This window comes from Giraffa tippelskirchi, chromosome 7 (assembly GCF_054371585.1).
Source record: "Giraffa tippelskirchi isolate mGirTip1 chromosome 7, T2T-mGirTip1v1.2.pri, whole genome shotgun sequence".
Lineage (NCBI taxonomy): Eukaryota > Metazoa > Chordata > Mammalia > Artiodactyla > Giraffidae > Giraffa > Giraffa tippelskirchi.
The window spans coordinates 82,396,107-82,416,589 of NC_137281.1; the positions used below are offsets into that span (position 1 = coordinate 82,396,107).

At 46.4% G+C, this 20,483-nt stretch overlaps 1 protein-coding gene across 3 annotated transcripts in view; it reads left to right on the forward strand.

The window, feature by feature from the left end:
* The window catches only part of NOX5 (NADPH oxidase 5), a 77,183-nt gene that overhangs the window by 48,329 nt on the left and 8,371 nt on the right, over window positions 1-20,483 (forward strand). Inside the window, exons 9-17 of one of the 3 annotated variants that reach the window (XM_081511915.1) lie at window positions 118-296; window positions 1,471-1,653; window positions 3,266-3,398; window positions 6,313-6,455; window positions 8,660-8,854; window positions 11,195-11,319; window positions 11,584-11,668; window positions 12,283-12,382; window positions 18,660-18,699. In XM_081511915.1, the coding sequence (XP_081368041.1) occupies window positions 118-296; window positions 1,471-1,653; window positions 3,266-3,398; window positions 6,313-6,455; window positions 8,660-8,854; window positions 11,195-11,319; window positions 11,584-11,668; window positions 12,283-12,382; window positions 18,660-18,699 (1,183 nt within the window). Of the gene's footprint in view, window positions 1-117; window positions 297-1,470; window positions 1,654-3,265; window positions 3,399-6,312; window positions 6,456-8,656; window positions 8,855-10,737; window positions 10,783-11,194; window positions 11,320-11,583; window positions 11,669-12,282; window positions 12,383-18,659; window positions 18,700-20,483 lie in introns of all 3 variants that reach the window. The other 2 variants (XM_081511914.1, XM_081511913.1) reach the window with 2 other exon arrangements.

Consider the following 20,483-nt stretch of genomic DNA (forward strand, 5'->3'; position numbering starts at 1 on the left):
TCCCGCCCATGTGTCCCAGTGGGCGGGGAAGGGTGTCCTGGATAAACTGGAGGGGGAGAAGTGGGAACCCCAACAGGAAGGTGCAGTGGGCCGGGCTTGTCTTGTGCTTGTCTCCAGCGCTCCAGGCTCAGACTGAGGCCAGCCCCTTCCGGTTTTGGGAACTCCTGCTCACTACAAGGCCTGGCATAGGCTGGGTCCACGGCTCGGCCTCCCCGACCGGCGTGGCTCTGCTCCTGCTGCTGCTCCTCATGTCCGCCTGCTCCAGCTCTTGTGTCCGCAGGAGTGGTCACTTCGAGGTGTCCCAGCCTTTCCCCATTGCCTGGCCTATCTTGGGCTTCCACTTTCATTTCTTCCTTTTTTTAAAAAAATTAATTTTTACTGGAGTATAGTTGGTTTCTATTGTTCAGCAAAGTGAGTCACACACCTTCATTTCATGCTGTGCCCCCTCCAACTTAGTCCAGAGCCCAGGAAGTTCCAGGTGGTTTGCATACTATGGACATGTGACTTGGGTTCTGCCACTGAACTGTGATTTGTCTGGCAAGTGAAAATATTCTGCTCTAGAAGATTCTACCTTTTTTGCTTGCTTATCCTCTTGCTCTAATTGGATTAAACTAGGCTCAAGATGGCACAGAGAGGGCAAGAAACAAGCTCTTGAGAGTTCTAATCCCCACCCCACTCCTTACTGGTCATTCCACTGCCCTCATCTGTAAAGCGGAGCTGTGATTCTCTACCTTTGGAGTTATTTTAGAAATTAAATGAGATAATACAGGTGAAGTCAATAACTATACACACCTGGCATATGGGCACGCTACAGGTGTTAGGTCTAGCCTTGCTTCCCTGTTTCTAGCCTCCTGGAGATATAAAAGGTCCCGGAGGATCTAGTTTGGAGATTGTGTCCCCTGGACTGATTTGGTCATAGCAGAAATAGACATCTATATATATATATATAAAATCACCTACTCTGAGCCAGCAATGATCCTTTGAAGTCATAATCAGCATCCTCACTTGATCCATGAGGAATCTGACCCATAGAAGTAACTTACCAGGCCGAGGCCACACAGCTAGTAGCAGAGCAGGCATTACAACTCAAGGCTTTGCTCTTTCTTCTCTACTGTCAGAATATCATTGCTCTCTTTCCTTCCTTCCCCCTAAGAAAGGGTCCATGGGTCAGGACAATGCTGATGAGCCCATCAGAGGGGGCAGTCCACCCTGCCCAGAACATGCCCAGGCAGATGTTCCAGGTGTTTGTCACTGGCACCAGGAATCTTCACTTACAGGCTCTCTGAGCCAGGCCCTCAGAACAAAGAGGCAACAAAGCTTCCCACCCCCAATCTCCTACCCAAGCCTGTTCCCAGGAGAGGGTGTGTATGGCCAAGGCTCTGAGCACAGTCCTGGCTTTGAGGAGGACCCTGACCCTTGGCTCTGTTCCACCCCCATGCCTTGACATCTTTACTCCCCCACCCCCCACAGGTGTTCTACTGGACCCACCTGTCCTACCTCCCCATGTGGCTCCTGCTCATTCTGCACGGGCCCAACTTCTGGAAGTGGCTGCTCGTCCCCGGCACATTGTTCTTCCTGGAGAAAACCATCGGCCTGGCAGCATCCCGCATGGCGGCCCTGCACATCGTGGAAGTCAATCTCCTCCCTTCCAAGGTACAAAGGGGGCCTGAGGAGCCAAGAGGTGTCCCAGGTGGTGGGGTGCAGCAGCTGGGTACTCTGTTAGACCTCCACCCCCAGGAAATAGGGAGCACAGTGGAGGAGACAAGCAAGTGCAAGACTTGGTCCAGCCCTGCAAGAGTGACACTTCTGGAAAGGGAATGGCGGGTAAGCAGGGTACTACTAAAGGCCAGGTGTGCATAGAACACCTTCACGAAGTATATATTTCATGTCTGCAAGGTGGCAGGCCCTGTGCTTGGTGACAGAGATGCAGAGAAAATGGAGGCACTCTTCTACTCTCCATAGACACATGATAGTAGGAGAGTCAGCCTTTCATCAGTGCAGGGCTGTGTTGGCAAGAGAGGAAAATCTCAGTGGGCGTTAAACTCTTTGAGAGATCAGAGAAGCTTCAGAATGAGAGGAGAGCTGCCATATCAGGGTTTTGAGACATGAATAGAAGTTTGTTGGATAGACAAGACAGGGAAAGGTATTGCTGGGAAAAAGAACAGCATGGGCAAAGGCAGAGAGTAATGAAAGGGCATACTGTACTGAAGGGACTACAAGTAATTTGGAGCCAAGGTGCCAGGAGAAGCTGGAGGGGTGGGCAGGGCCTAACGGTGAGTGGCCTCACTCTGCAGACCACGGGAACCCCTGAGCAGGGTGGGGAAAGGATGGTGGTATTGAGCTGGTTTATACTCCAGCTGGATTTCTTTAGTTGCTCTGTGGAAGATGGCTTAGAGAGGACCACTGGGGAGGCTGTTGCACATATGCAGAGGAGAGCTCATGAGAGCCTTGACCCTGACCAGGGTGGGGAGGGGGCATATCACAGAAAGACTCAAAAGGTAGCTGGCTGCGTTTGGGGTTGGAATGGGGATGTGGGGGGAGGAGTCTAGGCTGCCTTGCAGGTGTCTGAGTAATTGGGGCCATTTTTGGAAAAAGGGCAGGCAGCTTTGGGGGGGCTTGACTCTGGGCAACTTGAAAGTGAGGACACGGAAGCTGTATAAGAGATTGAAGTTTGTGTATAGGCCCTGGCATCAGACAGAGTGGTTGGATTCAGATCCCATGGTTTTTAGCTGGTGCTCTTGAGCAAGTCATTTAACCTCTCTAACTCAGCCTCTCCTCCGTAAAGTGGAGAAAGATTGACATTCGTCACAGGGAGTTGTTGTAGGGACTAGAGGTAGCACACAGCTCTGGCACCTGTAAGTGCTCAGTAAACCAAAGTTACTCTCCAGGAGGCTGTTGTATCCTGGGGGAAATGCCTGTTCCTGCATGGAATGCCAGCCAAATGCCATAGCAGTTCCAGAAAAGGGGCTGGAGCAGTCAGGGGGCTTCACAGAGGAGGAGGGCCACTAGGAAGCAGTATTTACACCAGAGGAAGTGGGATTACACCATGAGCCCCATTTCAGACACAGCCTGCCTCCCCTTCTCCGATTGCCACCTACCACCCATTGGCAGATGTGCTGTAGGGTGAGCCCCCACTCAGAGACCCAAAAGGTCTCATGTCAGGCTGGCTTGGGTGATGGTGGAAGAAGATGGGCCAGCCTGTGGTCCTGGGATCCCTGGCAGCTCTGGGTCTGCACGGATGACCCTGGTCTTTTTCTCTCCCCAGGTCACTCATCTCCTCATCAAGAGGCCCCCTCTTTTCCACTACAGACCTGGTGACTACTTGTATCTGAACATCCCCAGCATCGCACGCTACGAGTGGCACCCCTTCACCATCAGCAGTGCTCCTGAGCAGAAAGGTAGGCCTGCACCAACTCCACAGGCCCTCAGGGGGTATTACTGAGCCCTTGCCATGTGCCAAGCAAGGCTGTGAACCAGGAGCACAGAGGCAAACAAGACCCGAGACACAAATTCGGCCTCCTGGATCTCCCTCTGGAACGCGGGGGCAGATGTGCAGATGCTGACTAAATGGGGTGATCGGAGCTATACCGGCTTCTGTGAGGGTCCACGGGAGAGGGCCTGACTTGGTGGGGGAAGTGGGCAGGGTGGCATTTCAGCAGAACCTTGAAAGGTTTATAAGAGTTTACTAGATAGGGAAGGGCATGGGGGTGGAGGCAGAAGGGGAAGCATGAAACCTGCAAACATAGAAGGGTCTGATGTAGTTTGGGATGAGGGTCAGGTGGAGTAGGGAGGAAGGAAGCAGAGGTGAGGGGAAGGAAGAGGAGGTCAGAGAAGGGACCAAAGTGGCTGGCAAAATCGATAAGAGCTAGTGTGGGGTCAGGAAGGTCTTCGAATCCAGGGTGAAAAGTGGAATGGCGCAGGCAGTTGGGAGCCTGCAAGGGTCTTAAGCAAAGGAGTAGTGGCTGAGATGAAGGGGCACCAGGGCATTTCCAGAGGGCTGTGACAGGAAGCCAGGCTTCCCCACTCCATGTGGGCATGAGACCTGGGGAGGCCCAAGGGAACAGAATCTATCCTCTATCCCTGACCACTTCCATCCTCTGGGTGCCCAGCACCCACAGGACTACTCAGCTGACCCTCTCTTCACCCAGCTGTCCTCTGACCCGCACCCATGCATGTGCCTGCGTGCCTGCCTTCTGGTCCTGGGCTGTTGGTGGGGCCACAACCTGGACCTCTGACCTCCAGGCCAGGCCAGGGATTGGCCTTCCCATGTCAAGTGCCGCTTTAAAAAAAAAAAAATTATTTTTATTTATCTGTTTGGTTGTATTGGATCATAGTTGTGGGATGGGAACTCTTAGCTGTGGCACATGGGATAGCTCCCTGACCAGGGACTGAACCCAGGCCCCTGCATTGGGAACACGGAATGCTGTGGACCACCAGGGAAGTCCCTCAAGAAGTGCTTCTGACGGAGGAGGCCTTGTATGGTCTATTGCAGCGAGACCCTTGCTTGGCTTCATGAGAGGTAAAGGTTTCTCGTTGCTGGGGTTCTCTGACCCTCCTCCATGAAAAGCCGTAGCTCCATTCAGGATGCCTCCCACCCCAGCCCAGGCCCCACCCCTGGCCCAGCTCCCACAGCTCAGAGCACAGACCCAAGGCTAGAGTTCCCCATGAGAAGCTGTACAACACCTGCCCTGGAATCACATGAGCGGTGGCCTGGATGTACAATGGGGTGGGGGTGTGGGTTAGAGAGGGTGGATTATTTTCTTCCTTTTTTTAATTTCCCTTTTTTTTTCTTTTTTTGCTGTTTCATAAAGAACAGATACGCTCCTGGAAAATTCAGACAATATAGAAATATGTGCCAAAGAAAATTAAAATCCCTCAAATAATTCTACCCAAGGAAAACCATTGTCAATCATTTGGTGAATAGCTTTCCAGATCTTGATGTATCTCCGTGAATAATCAGATATAGAGATAATTCTGCATATAAGGGATTATGGTTTTGCATATAAGGGATTACACTGTTTTGCCGCCCGCTTTTTCTCCGTGACTTTTTCAGTCCCCTCCTCACAAAGCTGTGAAAGCGTGAAAGTGAAAGTCGCTCAGTCGTGTCTGACTGTCTGAGACCCCATGGACTATACAGTCCATGGAATTCTCCAGGCCAGAATAGTGGAGTGGGTAGCCTTTCCCTTCTCCAGGAGATCTTCCCAACCCAGGTCTCCCTCATTGCAGGCGGATTCTTTACCAGCTGAACCACCAGGGAAGCCCTATGAGAGCATGCCTCACCTCATTCAGGAATGCAGATGGGCAAAAAAATGGGACACCTTTGTTTTTACTAACCTCTGACTGAGCTTTAGCATTTTCTTCTGTTAATAAATGCAGGTTACAAACCAAAGTAGCATTACCAATCCTTGTGACTTTTTCGAAATGGAAACCATGGCTTCTTCTTCATGTCATGTATGGTTGTTGTCCATACTTTGAAATGTCATTCATACTTATCGCTAATTCACATCTCCAGTGACCATGCAACTCCTGCCGCATCTCGTTATTTCATGTGTTAACAAAAAAGAACATGTATTTTTAAATCAAACTTTTAAAAAATTTATTTTGGTAACTGTCTCATTATAGTTGGTTTCATTCATAATTTCTACATATATTATTCAAAGTATTTAAAAACCTTATTCTGAGAAGGAGTTTATCCTTGCCTTCACAGGACTGCCAAAAGATTTCATGATTTAAAATAAAAGAAAAAGGATGAAAACTCCAGACCAGGAAGTCTCTTAGGGGCCTCCTTGCTCTAATGTATGTTCTTTCTGGTACCGCTCAACACCTTTCCACCAATCATCCACTCAATAGGGAACCTAAGCAAACACCCACTGTATCCCAGACACTGAGGGCAGTGAAAGCTATTGGTCCCACTATTGACTGAGCACCTACTCTGTGCAGAACCATTGACAGGCATCTCATAGAATGTGGGAGGGAGATGGTCCCCAACCTTGGTGAGACCCTGGCTTGATGGAGGAGGCAAGGCCCTCACCTCTAGGGAGCCCTCAGTGTGCTCGGGGCCACTCTGACCCCTGCTTTGGCAGAGGAAACTGAGCCCTTATGTTGACTTCACTGAGAAAAATTGCAAGGTCTGCACCAGAGAGGCCAGCTCTCCCAGTCTCATGGCCGTGGCTGCTAGTTTGGACCTGAGGAAGGACGTTCAGAGGAGAGTGTAAGGGGCCGATGCCCAGTCTCAGTCCATCCAGTGAGACAGGCCTGTCCCTGCTGGAGACCAGCACTGACCTCTTTCCTCCTGCCCTGTCTCTTGCTCAGACACCATCTGGCTACACATCCGGTCCCAGGGCCAGTGGACCAACAGGTTGTTTGAGTCCTTCAAGAAATCAGACCCAGTGTTCTGTGGTTCCAAGAGGCTCTCGAGGAGCTTGGAGATGAAGAGGAGTCAGAGGAAGCCCCAGGTAAGTGACTGAAGGGGAGAAAGGGTCCACCATGGTGACAAACCCATGGGGACCAAGTTGCCTTCTTAGCTGGCAATGCCTGAGCAGTTGTGAACACTGGCTGGGACTGCACAGAAGGTTTGAGAATGTGTGGTCCAAGAGCCTCCTTGAAGCCAGACCACACCTGATCCTCCCTGGTCCACCATGCTCCCTTAGAAGGCAGGGGACAAGGCAAAGAGGGGGAAATTGAGAGGAGAAAAATCCCTCTCCACCTCTCTGCTCTTATACTCTCTAATTCTATGGACGGGCACATCTTTTAGCCTTACTGAGCCTCAAGTTGTTCACCTATGAAATAGAGGTGATTCCTATCCTTGGTTCTCCTTTCTAACATGATTGTTTTAAGGACCCGTGGAATGTATGCATGTAAAGGATTGCATGGACTGGGCAGTGTGGTCCAGGTGGACCATTCATTATCCCTATCAGCATTACCACCACCATCATCATCATCATCATCACCACCATGAGTTTAACAATCTTTTGAGCCCTGATGAAACCCATACAGTTGACAAGCTGCCAATGAATACAGGCTCTGGGAGGCTTGGGAGGAATGCAGAGAGATCAGAGCAATGCTTGAAGAAGCAGGAATCTATGTAGAAGGCTGAGGGTGCCTGAACACTAGTAGGCTGTGCCACCAGGCCTGGAATCAGGTTAATATGTGGAAACCCTGCTGAAGGTCAAAGGAAGAGATTCCCCCAGGCCTGACCCAGCCCTGCCTTGCCCTTGTGGAATATAAAGTCCAGAGAAGAAAACCAGGTGGAATCCTGCCTGGCCAGACCAGAGGGCCCTTCTAGAACAGTGCCAAGAGCAGAACTTTGGGAAATGGAGAGGTAGGTAGAAACAGGCAGGGTGTTCTTTCCTGTTCGTCAGGGGAAACCTCCTAAAGGTGGAAGCTGATTTTCAAAATCAAGTGAGTCCTGGCACACTGAGAACTGGTGGGTAGATATACTAAAAGCTGTGTTTCCTTGGGGTCTTAGGCACCACTGCCAAAGAGTAAATTGGCACAGACTTTCTGGTGGACAGTCTGGCTATATGTGCCTGCATTTTAAATATCTATACACAGTGGCTTAAAAGTGAAAGTGTTAGTTGCTCAGTGAGGTCTGACTCTTTGTGACCCCATGTACTGTAGCCTACCAGGCTCCTCTGTCCTTGGAATTCTCCAGGCAAGAATATTAGAGTGGGTAGACATTCACTTCTCCAGGGGATCTTCCCTACCTGGGGATGGAACCTGGGTCTCCCGCATTGCAGGCAGATTCTTTACCATCTGAGCCGCCAGGGAAGCCTTCCTACCCAATGGCTTAGCAATACCATTTTTAGGAGTTTAATCCTAAAAACTATTTGGACATGTATGCAAGCTCCTTAACCACTTCGTTCATTCAATCACTTAGCAAATATTTAGGGCTTCCCTGGTAGCTCAACTGGTAAAGAATCCGCCTACAATGCAGGAGACCTCAGTTTGATCCCTGGATTGGGAAGTTCTCCTGGAGAAGGGAAAGGCTACCCACTCCTATTCTGGCCTGGAGAATTCCATGGACTCCATGGGGTTGCAGAGAGTCAGACACGACTGAGCAACTTTCACTTCATTTATTGAGCACAGGATCTACTGTTTTCCAAGTACTATTCTAACTGCTGGAGATTCATCAATAAGTAAAATACCCATTGTCACTGCTTTGAGTCTGGAGGGGGTGGTGGACAGTAAATACACAATAGATACATAATGTGTCACATGCTAATAAAGGCTGTGAAGAAAATAAGAGTAAAGGGAAAGAGCTGTTTTATACACCATGATTGCTAACAATAATGAGAAAATGAATATGATCAAAATGCCCAACAATAGGGAAACAGTTTAAAAAATTACCAGTCACCCTTCTAATAGAAGATTAAGTTGCCTAAAAAAGATTATGTAATGTATATGCATCAGCATGTAAAGCTAGCCAAGATGTAGTAAGTGGAAAAGCCGAGTTACAAAGCAGTATGTTCTGTTTATGTAAAAGTGCGTGTGTGTAAGTCTGGAAGGACAGATAAAATGGTTAGAGAAGTTGTGTTTTCTGATTCAGAGTGCTTTTTTACTTTATCCTTCAAAATTCTGTAGTTTCTGAATTTTTTTAAAAAATTGTATTGATTTATGATTTAAATAATAAAGCAATATTTGTTTTGAAACCAAGCAGGACTTGCAGCCCCAGCCCATCGATTTTGGAGCCTCAGCACAGGGTGCAGTAGCCTCCAACAAGGAGGTGATTGTGGAACTGACATCCTGCAGGCTGGAGGGAACTCTGTGGCAGGGGCACGAAGGCCTGGTGAACACGGGGACAAAGGATAGGACTCGGGCACAGAGGGAAGCTACAGCCGAGGACTGGGCCCTGGTAAGGCTGAAGAAGCTGGGGCTGGAGGTTGGAGAGCCAAAGATTTTTTCTCCCAGGACTGGTGGGTGGGTCCTTGGAACTTGGAAGAGAGGGCCACAGTCGGAAAGGACCCCAAACCACATGGTGTTCCTGCAGCCTCTCACCTTTGTAACTTTTACCATATTTACTTCCCATAGGTAATATTTCCCACTGAATATTTCTCCTTACATCCCAACATTACTTTAAACTTAATTGTATTTTAAAAGGACGCTTTAGATTAGTATGTTTAATGGAAAATCAGTATCATGTGCCATAAAAGATAAGTCTAAAAGCAAAAGCAATGTTATTAAATTCTTGCCAGATGTTTCTGTCTGTTAAATGAGGCTCTGAGCCTGAAGCTGCTCTCTTCGGCTTGTTCCCTCTCTGTCTCTGTCATGCTCTCCATCTCTTTCTTTCTCACTTTGTTAAAAGAAAAAAAAGAAGAAGAAGAAGAGGGAATAGTAAGTGTTAGAAGTTAAGGGGATGTAATAACCATGATACAAGGCTTTCTCCTTGCAATAAGAAGGATTTTTTTTTTAAAAAAACTGTTAGAGGAGTAGCCCTCTCACAGTGCACCTCCTAAAATAACCATCACAAGTAGTTCAAGGCCAGCACCATGGAGGACACAAAATTCAGTTGCCCCTGGACCAAGGAGCAACGTGGTGTGACATGGTGAGCGCAGAACAGGCAGACAGAGACCCAGGCTCCACCCCAGCTCTGTGGGAACTTGAGTGAGTCATTGTCGCACTCCCAGATTCAGCTTCTCTTCTGTGAAATAAGGGATTTGCCTGGATGATTGTGAAGGTCACTCCTAACCAGAGAGAAGCTATCACAGGCCTCTGAAGCCCTTTTGCGGGTCTGTTTCCTTCATCTTCAAGGAGGAAGCCCATGGACCTCAAGGAATCTGGTCTGGCTGTGCTCAGGGCTGGAGGAGTCAGGCAGAGTAGACAGAGGAGGCCTGCTCCCTGCCCTCAGGTGGCTCCCCATCAGCGAGCCCAGAGCAGGGTCCCCAGGGCAGGGGTGAGCTGTGAGCCAGGCCAGCACCTGGTTTTTCTGCCCAGAGCCGCTGGGCAAAGATTCTAGGAAGATGGCCACTCTAAGCAAGGTGCACACTGAGGGATGTGCAGGAATTTGCCAGCTGGGGAAAAGGAAAGTGTGGTGTGCTCTAGGCACAGGGAAAGCATGTTCAAGGCCAGGGGTGTGTCTAGAAACATGAAAGCAATCAGATGTAGCTGAGCCCACGAGGCAGGCTGGGCTGAGTGTTCTCCTGTCCCACCTGAAGCTGACTTGTGTTGGACCACAAGAGTGATTATTAAATTTTCAGGAATTTTGAGAGCCTGTTTTTTTTTTTTTTTAATTGTTGTTATTATTTATTTTTTATTGTTGGCTGTGCTGGGTCTTCATTGCTTTGCTTGGGTTTTCTCTAATTGCCGTGCCGGGACTTCTCATTGCAGTGACTTCTCTTGTTGTGGAGCACGGTCTCTAGGCTTATGGGCTCGGTAGTTCCAGCATGCCAGCTCAGTAATTGGGGCTCAAGGGCTCTAGAGCATGAGATGGGTGGGGGGGAGCCAGTTATTAAAACCGGTCATTGGTGGGAGCCATGATGACAGTGTTTATATCGGAAATCTCAACACTAACAATCAGGCCTTTTTTCTGGTGGTCCTTTCTTCTTCTGAGGAGTCAGTTTACCAGCACATCACTGATGTTTTCCCTCAAAAGCACCCCATGCCCCTTGGAATGGTTTGGGTAGAAAAGGCAATCCCCTTTTTATAAGGTTGCTCAGACTGCAAGGGTGAGTAAACCTCTGAGAAATGCCTGGCCCACCCACTCCCAAAGACCCACTTTCTCTGCTCCGTGCTCTGCAGGTCTCTGAGATGTCCTCTGAGAACCACCAGTTCTGTAACATCAAGGTGAGAGTTTCCGGGGTTGGCCGTGACCAAAACCACTGCCCCAAGCGGAGGAAGCAAAGCCTCTGCCCACAGGGAGGGCTCGCTGGGACGCTCAGTTCCTGGGCTCTTCAGTCCCCACAGCCTGACTCCCAGGTCTCCAGATAATGGGAATCAGACTCTTGCCCACCCTCACAGGACACATGGCTGTGCTGGTTGGACCCTACTCTCACCAGATCTGCACGTGGGAGTTCTAGGGTGCTCCCAGACTCGAGCTCAAAGCACAGTGTGTGAACAGTGCTGAGCAGGAGCCACTTACTCCTGGGTTCCAGCCCAGGAGACAACTGCCTACGTATACAGGGGGTCTGATGTGTTGGGGTCCACGTCTCACCCACCCACCCATCCCTCTCTTTCCTCTAACCCCTCCTGTGTGCAGTGCTACATCGATGGCCCTTATGGGACCCCCACTCGCAGGATCTTTGCCTCCGAGCATGCTGTGCTCATTGGTGCAGGCATTGGCATCACACCCTTTGCCTCCATCCTGCAGAGCATCTTATACAGGTGGGTGGGCAGGCTGTGGTCCTACCTGTATCCTGGGGCAGAATCCTGAGAGATGCTCACCCCTCCCTGCTCCCTTCTGTCACCTGTCTCTGTCTCCCCTTTTACCTCTTTCCTCTTCTATTCCTCCTCCTGCTCTTCTTTGGGGTCTCATCCCTCCCCCTGCCACCCCACCCTCCCTCCCTGTCCCCTGCACTGTTCCCTGGGGTCCTGAGAAATCTCATATTCACCCCAAACTCAAAACCCCCTCCTCTCACCTCCCGTCAGACACCAGAAGAGAAAGCACATTTGCCCCAATTGCCAGCACTCCTGGATGGAGAGTGGTCAGGACGAGGACATGAAACTCCACAAGGTGAGTGAGCACTGCCTCCTACAGGCAGGACTCCAGAGCTTCTCCCCAGACACCAGAGCCAGTTCCTCTCCCCGCCACCCTCCGACCCCCACCAGCTTGTCTCTCCCCCTGGAGAGACATTCTGGGCCCCGAAGGCAGGCATCTCACTAAAGAACCCAGAACCTGAAAGTAGGCGGCCGGGATGCAGTCACAGCCATGATGCTTGCTAGCTGTGACCTGATGGTGGTTTTAAAAATGAAAACGTTTGCCATTTGAAAATTCATTATTCTGTATAAGCCACTTAAAAGAGTTTCTTGAAAAAAAAAAAGTTCTTCTGGCTTAATAAGCTTAAGAGCTCAGAACACTGCTTGCTGTGAGCAGTAGATTATTAGAGTAAATCCTGACCTGGCAGTCTAGAACCCCAGTTCTGGTCCCATGCTGCTCTGTAGCCTCATTCTTTACCTCTGTGAGCCTCAGTTTGCACCCCCATCCCACCCACCCCCACTACCCCAGTTAAATGGGAATGATAGTGTGTGCTGTGCTAAAAGCAGGGTGGTCACATGAGGAGCACAGTTAAGAGGGAATGAGGTAAACCCCACCCCCACCCCCCACCCTGATCTGGCCCTTCTCCCTAGGTGGACTTCATTTGGATTAACCGAGACCAGCAGTCTTTCGAGTGGTTTGTGAGCCTGCTGACCAAACTGGAGATGGACCAGGCTGAGGAGACGCAGGAGGGTAGGAGAGGGGTGAGGCTGGAGAATGATTGGCGGGCGGGGGCGGGGGGCAGGGCAGTGGAGTTCAGGGTCTCTGTAAGAAAGTGTTTATTCTATTTCTATCAGAAGTGTAGGGGAGAGGGAGCTGCTTTTTTCCCCCGATAAAACATAATAATTTGTGAAACTTAAGAGAGGGGGTAAAAAACCCATTCATAATCCCATCTAGCTACCCAGGCATTTTGAAGGATTTCCTTCTGATATTTTTTTCTTATTCACATTTTATAAAAATGTATAGCCTGTTTCCCTGGTAGCTCAACTGATAAAGAATCCGCCTGCAACGCGGGAGACCTGTGTTCGATTCCTGGGTTGGGAAGATCCCCTGGAGAAGGGAACAGCTACCCACTCCAGTATCCTGGCCTGGAGAATTCCACAGACTGCATAGTCCATGGGGTCGCAAAGAGTTGGACATGACTGAGCGACTTTCACTTTCACTTTCCACCCATTTCTCTTTTTTTAATGACATTTCTTTTTGTTCAAAATGAGCACTTTTTAAAAAGCTAGATTCCCAGCCCTCATTCCAGACCTTCCAGATCAGATTCTCTGGAAGTAGGGCTAGAGAAGTTACATTTCAACATGCTTCTCAGATGATTCATATTCACACTTCTTTAAGAAATTTTTTGAGGGATAATTTATGTACAGTAAGATTCATCAATTTGTGTCCAATAAATATAATGGCACTTTGACAAATGTGTCCAGTTGTATAAACTTAAAAGCAGAGTGGCCACATGAGGGAGCCTAGGGAGCGCAATCAAAACATGGACCATTTCTTTTACTCTCAAAGCTCCCTCATCTCACTTTGCATCAACACCCTCTCTCTACTTACAGCCCTTGGCACCCAGTGATCTGCTTTCAGTCACTACAGCTTTGCCTTTTCTAGGTCATAACAATGGAATCATATAATATGTATGTAGTCTTCTTTCACTTAACATAAAACCTCTGAGATTTACCCATGCTGTTGCATCTTTCAGTAAGTAGCTAATTCCTTTTTGTCGTTGAGAAGTGTTCCATTTTATGGACATACCACAATCTGTTTTTCCATTCAGTTGTTGGTGGATATTAGAGTTATTTCCACTTTTTAGCCATTTTGGACTATGAAAGTCTTTGTGTGGAAGTATGATTTCCATTTCTCTTGGGTCGATACTTAGAATTGGGATTGCTGGGTAGTATGGAATGTGCTGTTTTACTTTATGAGGAACTATCAAATTGTTTTTCCCAAGTGACTGTACCACTTTGTATTTCCATCAATAATGGAGTTCCAGTTGCTCTACAACCTCATCAACTACAGCCTCATTTGATGTTGGCAATCTTTTTAATTTTAGCCCATCTAGTGGGTGTATAGGGGTATCTCCATACGCTCTTTTTTGTCTGTTTTGTTTTTAATTTTTTAAAATTGGAGGGGTAATTGCTTTCCAATGTTGTGTTGGTTTCTGCTGTACAACAATATGAATGAGCCATAAATATACATATATCCCCTCTTTCTTGGGCCTCCCTTCCCTGCCTATCCCACCCCTCTAGGTTCAAAATACTCTTTTTTAAAAAAAATTATTTATTTTAGGTTCAATATACTCTTAATTTGCATTTCCCTAATTACTAATAAATAACCTTGAAGATGTCTTCATGGTCTTGCTGTGTATGCCTTCTTTATAAAGTATCTGTTCAAATATTTTGTTTACTCTTTAAATCCAGATGTTTTTCTTCTTTTTATTAAGCTCTACGAGCTCTTCATATATTCTGGAAACAGGTCCATAACCAGGTGTACATTTTATAAATATATTCTCCCAGTCTGTGGTTTGTCTTTTCATTTTCTTAAACTATCTTTTGAAGAACAAAATTTTGAAATTTTAGTGATGTCCAATTTATCAGATTTTTTTTCTTGTAGAATTGATGCTTTTTGTGTCCTATCTAAAATCTTTGCCTTACGTGAGGTCACAAGTATTTTCTTTTATGTTTTCTCCCAGAAGTTTTATAGTTTTAGCTCTTTATTTAGATCAGTTTTATAATGAATTCAACAAGGTCCAGGATATAAAGTCAACATGCAAGAGTCAATTCTATTTTTATTTGTCGTTGTTGTTCAGTTGCTCAGTCGTGTTCAACTCTTTGTGACCCCATGGACTGCTGCACGCCAGGCTTCCCTTGTCCTTCACCATCTCCTGGAGTTTGCTCAGACTCATGTCCATTGAGTCCATGATGTCATCCAACCATCTCATCCTCTGTCATCCCCTTCTCCTCCTGCCTTCAGTCTTTCCCAGCATCAGGATCTTTTCCGACAACAAATAATTAGTATTTGAAAATCTTTAAAATATTAAAAGCATGAAATGCTTAAGGATAAACTTAGCAAAATATGAGCAAGATCCGAACACTAAAAACTATACAACATTTCTGAGAAATAGTTTTTTTTTTTTATTTCTTGTACTTGGAGTTTATTGAACTTCTCAGCCATATGGACATAGAGTTTTCATCAAATTTGGATAAATTTCAGCCATTCTTTGCATATTTTTTTCTGTCTCCCCTGCCCCTTCCTATCACTTCAGTTACACAGGTGTTATACTGATATCTCACAGGCTATTGGGAATCTGGTTGTTGGTTTTTTCCCACTCAACCTATGCCGCATTTTAGATAGTTTCTATGGTTTCAAGTACATCTTTTCTTCTGCAGTATAGTACAGTACAGTGCAGTACTCAGTCCTATCTGACTCTTTGTGACTCCATGGACTGTAGCCCTCCAGGCTCCTCTGTCCATGGGATTCTCCAGGCAAGGATAGGGAGTGGGTTGCCGTTTCCTACTCCAGGGGATCTTCCTGACCCAGGGATCGAACTGGATGTCTCTGGCATCTCCTGTGTTGGCAGGCAGATTCTTTACCACTGAGCCACCTGAGATCCTTCCAATTCTAGTAAAAGTTCTAGCAGGTTTTTAAAAATAGGTATGGAGAAGCTGATTCTAAAATTAATATGTAAAAACCAAAAGACCTAGAATAGCTATTAATCCTATCCATTGTGTTTTTCATTTCTGTTGTTGTGTTTTTCTTCCACGGAACTTCTATTTTGGTATCTTTTATGTCTTGTACTTCTCTCCTCATCATGGCCCTTTGTTTTGTCTTTACATTCTCAAGCATGTTTATAATATATGTTGTAACATCTTTGTCTAAGTCCATCATCTCTGACATTTCTAGATCTTTTTCTAATTACTAATTTTCTCCTGGTTATGAATTGTGTTCTATTTTTTTGCATGCTTGATAATTTGTTACTGGATGTCACATTGTGAATCACATGTTGTCCTGTTCTGGATTTTGTGGTATTTCTCTTAATAGTTCTGTACTTTGTTCTGGTGCACAGTTAAGTTATTTAGGATGATTTGGATACTTTCAAGCCTTGCTTTTAACTTCTGTTAGGGTGAGTCCCCAGCAGCCTTTACTGTGGGTCTAATTCAGCCCCAGAGCTAAGGCGCTACACCTCTGAGGACCCATTCTACTGCCTTGTATATTACAAGCTCTCTGCATCCTTGATGGTGGAATACAGATTATTCCCAGCCCTGTTTGAGCTCCAGGCACTGTGGCGCCTCATGTTTACTGGTAGTTTTCTTTAACATGTGTATAGATTAACACTCTGCTGGAGACGGAGGGGGAACTTGATGCGGCTTTCTAGATCTGGTGAATCCCTGTCTTCCCTTTCTCTTTCTCTTCTTCCTTCTCTCTCTTTTTTTGTCTGCAGGTGCCTTTCTTCTCGTTTTGTGCCTGGCACGTTCTAGCTGTCTTGGCCTCTCTGGACTCCAGTTATCTATCTCCTCAACTCAGTGAGGCTGACACCAGTTGGTCGTAAGGCTCACTTCATTATTTCCTCTCTCAGCAAAGACGGTTCTGCACAACTTGTTGATCAGAGTCTGGAAACCATTGTTTTATATATCTTGCTCATATTTCTGGTTGTTCAAGAAGAGAGAGTGTTATGATTCCTTTTACTCAAATATGGTTTTTTAAAAAATATTTTATTTTATTAATATGTATTTGACTGCACTGGGTCTTAGTTGTGCATGGGGTCTTTTCTCTAGTTGTGGTATGCAGGCTTCTCTTGTTGTGGAGCCCGGGCTCTAGAGTGCACGGGCTCAGTAAACACGAGTGTGGGCTTAGTTGCCCCACAGAATGCAGGATCTTAGTTCCCTGACCAGGGATCAAACCCATGTCCTCTGTACTGGAAGGCAGGTTTTTAACCACTGGACCACCAGGGAAGTCCCTCCAATACTGATTTTTAATAGATGTAATCTGTAAGTAGAGACGAACGTATATATTTATTTGTGGTGTGTGCTCAATATTTTTCCTGATGAGGTGGCAATCAAAAAATTCAGAAAGTGGTCTAAGATAAAGATTATATAGCTTGGCATGTACAAATTCTGTTGTGGATGGTCCTTTCTTTTATGTGTTTGTTAAATTGAAATGTTTAAAGTCCTCCTCCAGCCCCTGCAGTCTCCCCTCCCCACCCAGCAAGTGTACACTTTTTACTAAGCATTGTATGATAACAGGTTTCTCTGGGATACATAATAGTCCTTTTGGGACATTTTTGTGGAATACTGAGGTTTTGTACTGTACTTAAAGTTAATCTGTGAGTCATTATTTTGTTTTGTTATACTTTACTTGTGGAAAATCTTATAGAAGAAGGAACATTTTTAGATATGTTTCTAACTTCAAGAGAATTAGTGAGGTTTTTTTATACTGTTGAGTTCACTGGAACTAGATATTTTTTGGCTGTTTAATTATCACAGGGTTGCCATGAGTAAATTCAAATTCCTATGATAAACATAGTTTATAAGCTCAAGTAATCAAATACAGTTTTCTACGAAAACATTCCAACACGTGTAGTTTACTATAACAAACATCCAAAGCCTTAAAGTACAAGTCAACAGTCTTTGGAAGATGACAATTAAACCCTAGATGTTGCAGTAAAGCTTCTTGCCCTTTCTTGTAAATAATAATTAAAGCAAATATTTATATAGCATTGACTTTGTTCTAAATGCTTAAGTATTTTAATTTGTAAGAAACTTGCTTTTATGATGATAGCCTCAGGGGAAGTTTAGATTTAATTTAAATTTTCTGGGTACTGGTATATAAATATTTACTGTTTGCTTCTTCCTAATCTATGTAAGCAAAGGGTAACAGTGAACCCAGTGCTTTGCATTCTCAAAGTCACTTGAGTCAACAACTTTGCTACCTCAAATTTCTTCCAAGGTTTCTCATTAATTGCAGTTGAAGCACATGGCCTCTGATTTCAACTTTAATTATATGCCAAGGTTTGAGTTAAAGAATTTGTGGTTTATAATTTTTGATGTCTTTGGCTTAAGCTTCAATCATTTTGTTTGGCTTGAATCTTCTACTTTAACCCAAAATAACTCTAGAACCTTGAGCATCTTGTTTTGCCTCTACTTCCTGATCTGAAAAATATGGATACTAAGTACCTGCCTCTTAGGATTGTCATGAGGATTGGATGAGAGATCATCTGTATAGCACCTAGAACAGGGGCTGGAACTTAATACCTGCTCAGTAAAGTTAGTGGTAGCAGAAATAGTACTAAGAGTAGTAGTAGCAGTAGCAGTAACTGCTCAACAAATTTAATATTAGAAGTAATAATAGTAGTAGTAATTGCCCCATAAATTTAATAGTAGTAATGTATCAGTACTAGTAGTATTTAATGACTTATGTAACAAATAGTACAGTTAATGGTTTGCAATAAATTATTCAACCACGCCCCTACTACGGGACATTTTGCTTATTCCTAATTCTTTATTATCACAAGTAAAGCTGCAATTAATATGCATGTGCACATAGATTTTTTTTCCCCTTTCTTTGGATGATTTCCTTAAGGGAGTGTCCCAGAAATAGGAGGACTGTCTTGAACACAAGTGTCTTGGAGTGGGTGAAGACCTCCACAGCACCTCCTTCTCCCTCCCACCCTGGTGTCTCCTCATCTCCTTTTTTACCCCCATGTGGGGGGTAGTGACTGTGCAGGAGGGGGAAGAAGGGCCAGGTGGGCATCCCTTATGGTGCATCTCTTTCCCTCCTGTGCCGCCAACACTGCTCAAGTTCAGTGATGTGTGGAATAAAATGTGGTGTCCCTCTTAGGGTCATTTGCATTAAAAAATGCTTTTATTGGAGTATAGTCGCTTTACAATATTGTGTTAGTGTCTGCTGTACAGCAAAGTAAGTCAGCTATATGTGTACATATATCCCGTCTTTTTTGGATTTCCTTCCCATTTAGGTCACCACAGAGCACTGAGTAGAGTCCCCAGTGGTATACAGTGAGTTCTCATTGGTTATCTATTTTATACATAGTAGTGGATTAATCCGGAGAAGGCAATGGCACCCCACCCCAGTACTCTTGCCTGGAAAATCCCATGGACAGAGGGGCCTGGTAGGCTGCAGTCCATGGGGTCGTGAAGAGTCGGACACGACTGAGCGACTTCACTTTCACTTTTCACTTTCCTGCCTTGGAGGAGGAAATGGCAACCCACTCCAGTGTTCTTGCCTGGAGAATCCCAGGGACGGGGGAGCCTGGTGGGCTGCCGTCTATGGGGTCGCACAGAGTTGGACACGACTGAAGCAACTTAGCAGCAGCAGTGAATATATGTCGGAGAGCTTCCCAGGAGGCACTAGTGGTAAAGAACCTGCCTGCCAGTGCAGGAGACATAAGAGACACAGGTTCGATCTCTGGGTCGGTCGGAAGATTCCCTGGAGAAGGGAATGGTAACCCACTCCAGTATTCTTGCCTGAAGAATCCCTTGGACAGAGGAGCCTCATGGGCTACAGTCCATGGGGGTCGCACTGAGTCAGATACGACTGAAGTGACTTATCATGAGTGCACATATATATGTCAATCCCAATCTCCCAATTCATCCCACCCTCCTTCCTCCTTTGGTGGCCATATGTTTATAGGGCCATTTGCATTTTAACAGTGGCTGAGATTTTAAGCCAAAGGAAAAGTGGGCTAATAAAACCATAGAGAACAAGCTGGGATGGCCTGAATCCTTGAGGGAGAAGCAGGGGTGTGGGACACACTCAGCAGTCTTCTCCCCATCCTGGCACACAGGGAAAGTGATTACATTTGTTTGCCACCTCTGGGATCACAGAGGAAACTGCTTGAGCACGGAGATGCCCACTGAATGCACCAATTCCTAAAGCTGACGGGATCAACATCTCACAAGCCTGTCCCATTGCAGACATAGAGCTGTGGACACTGACGCCTAATGGGTCTCCTTGATGCCAGTCTCTGCCCTCTCCCTTCAGTCCTCTGACTCCCCTCCCTGAAATGCTCTTTTCATCTCATCATGCCCTGCTCCAGTACCCTCTCCCTGCCCTCCTTCCCTAGCAGGGCATTCCAGATCCTTCACATTCTGGCCTCAGTGTATATTCAGTCCTATCCTCTGTCACGCCCATTCAAGGATGCTCTGTTCCAACCTGGCAGTCACGTCGTGACCCACAAACACCAGTCTCCTGCCCTTGGCTCCTGCTGCTCCCTTCTGAGTGCACCTTCCTTTCACCTCCCCTTTGAGTCTCACCCATCTGCCAAGACTTCACCCAATTCCCACCAGCCCAGGAAGCAGCTCTGTCTGCTCCAGCCTTCCCTGTAAATCAATAGCATTTGCCCTCTGATCCACTCCCTGGTGGTTCAGATGGTAAAGAATCCACCTGCAATGCAGGAGACACAGGTTCAATCCCTGGGTTGGGAAGATCTCCCAGAGAAGGAAATGGCAACCCACTCCAGTATTCTTGCCTGGAGAATCCCATGGACAGAGGAACCTGAAAGTCTACAGTTCATAGGGTCGCAAAGAGTTGGGCATGACTAAAGTGACTTAGTATGCACGCACACACTCAAATATGAGGTCTAGCTCCTGGGGTGGCTGTAAGGCTTACATTGGACAGTGGCTATAAGGTAACTCATGTATGCCGTGCATAGGGCCTGCCCAGCTCAAGCAGCCCAAGGTGACCATCTTTCCCTTCTATGGTGTTGGTCAGGTGGAGGTAATGGGTGAACACGTTAGCTGATAGTATTTGTATGAGTTCCTCTCCAAGCCCTGGGGTAGAA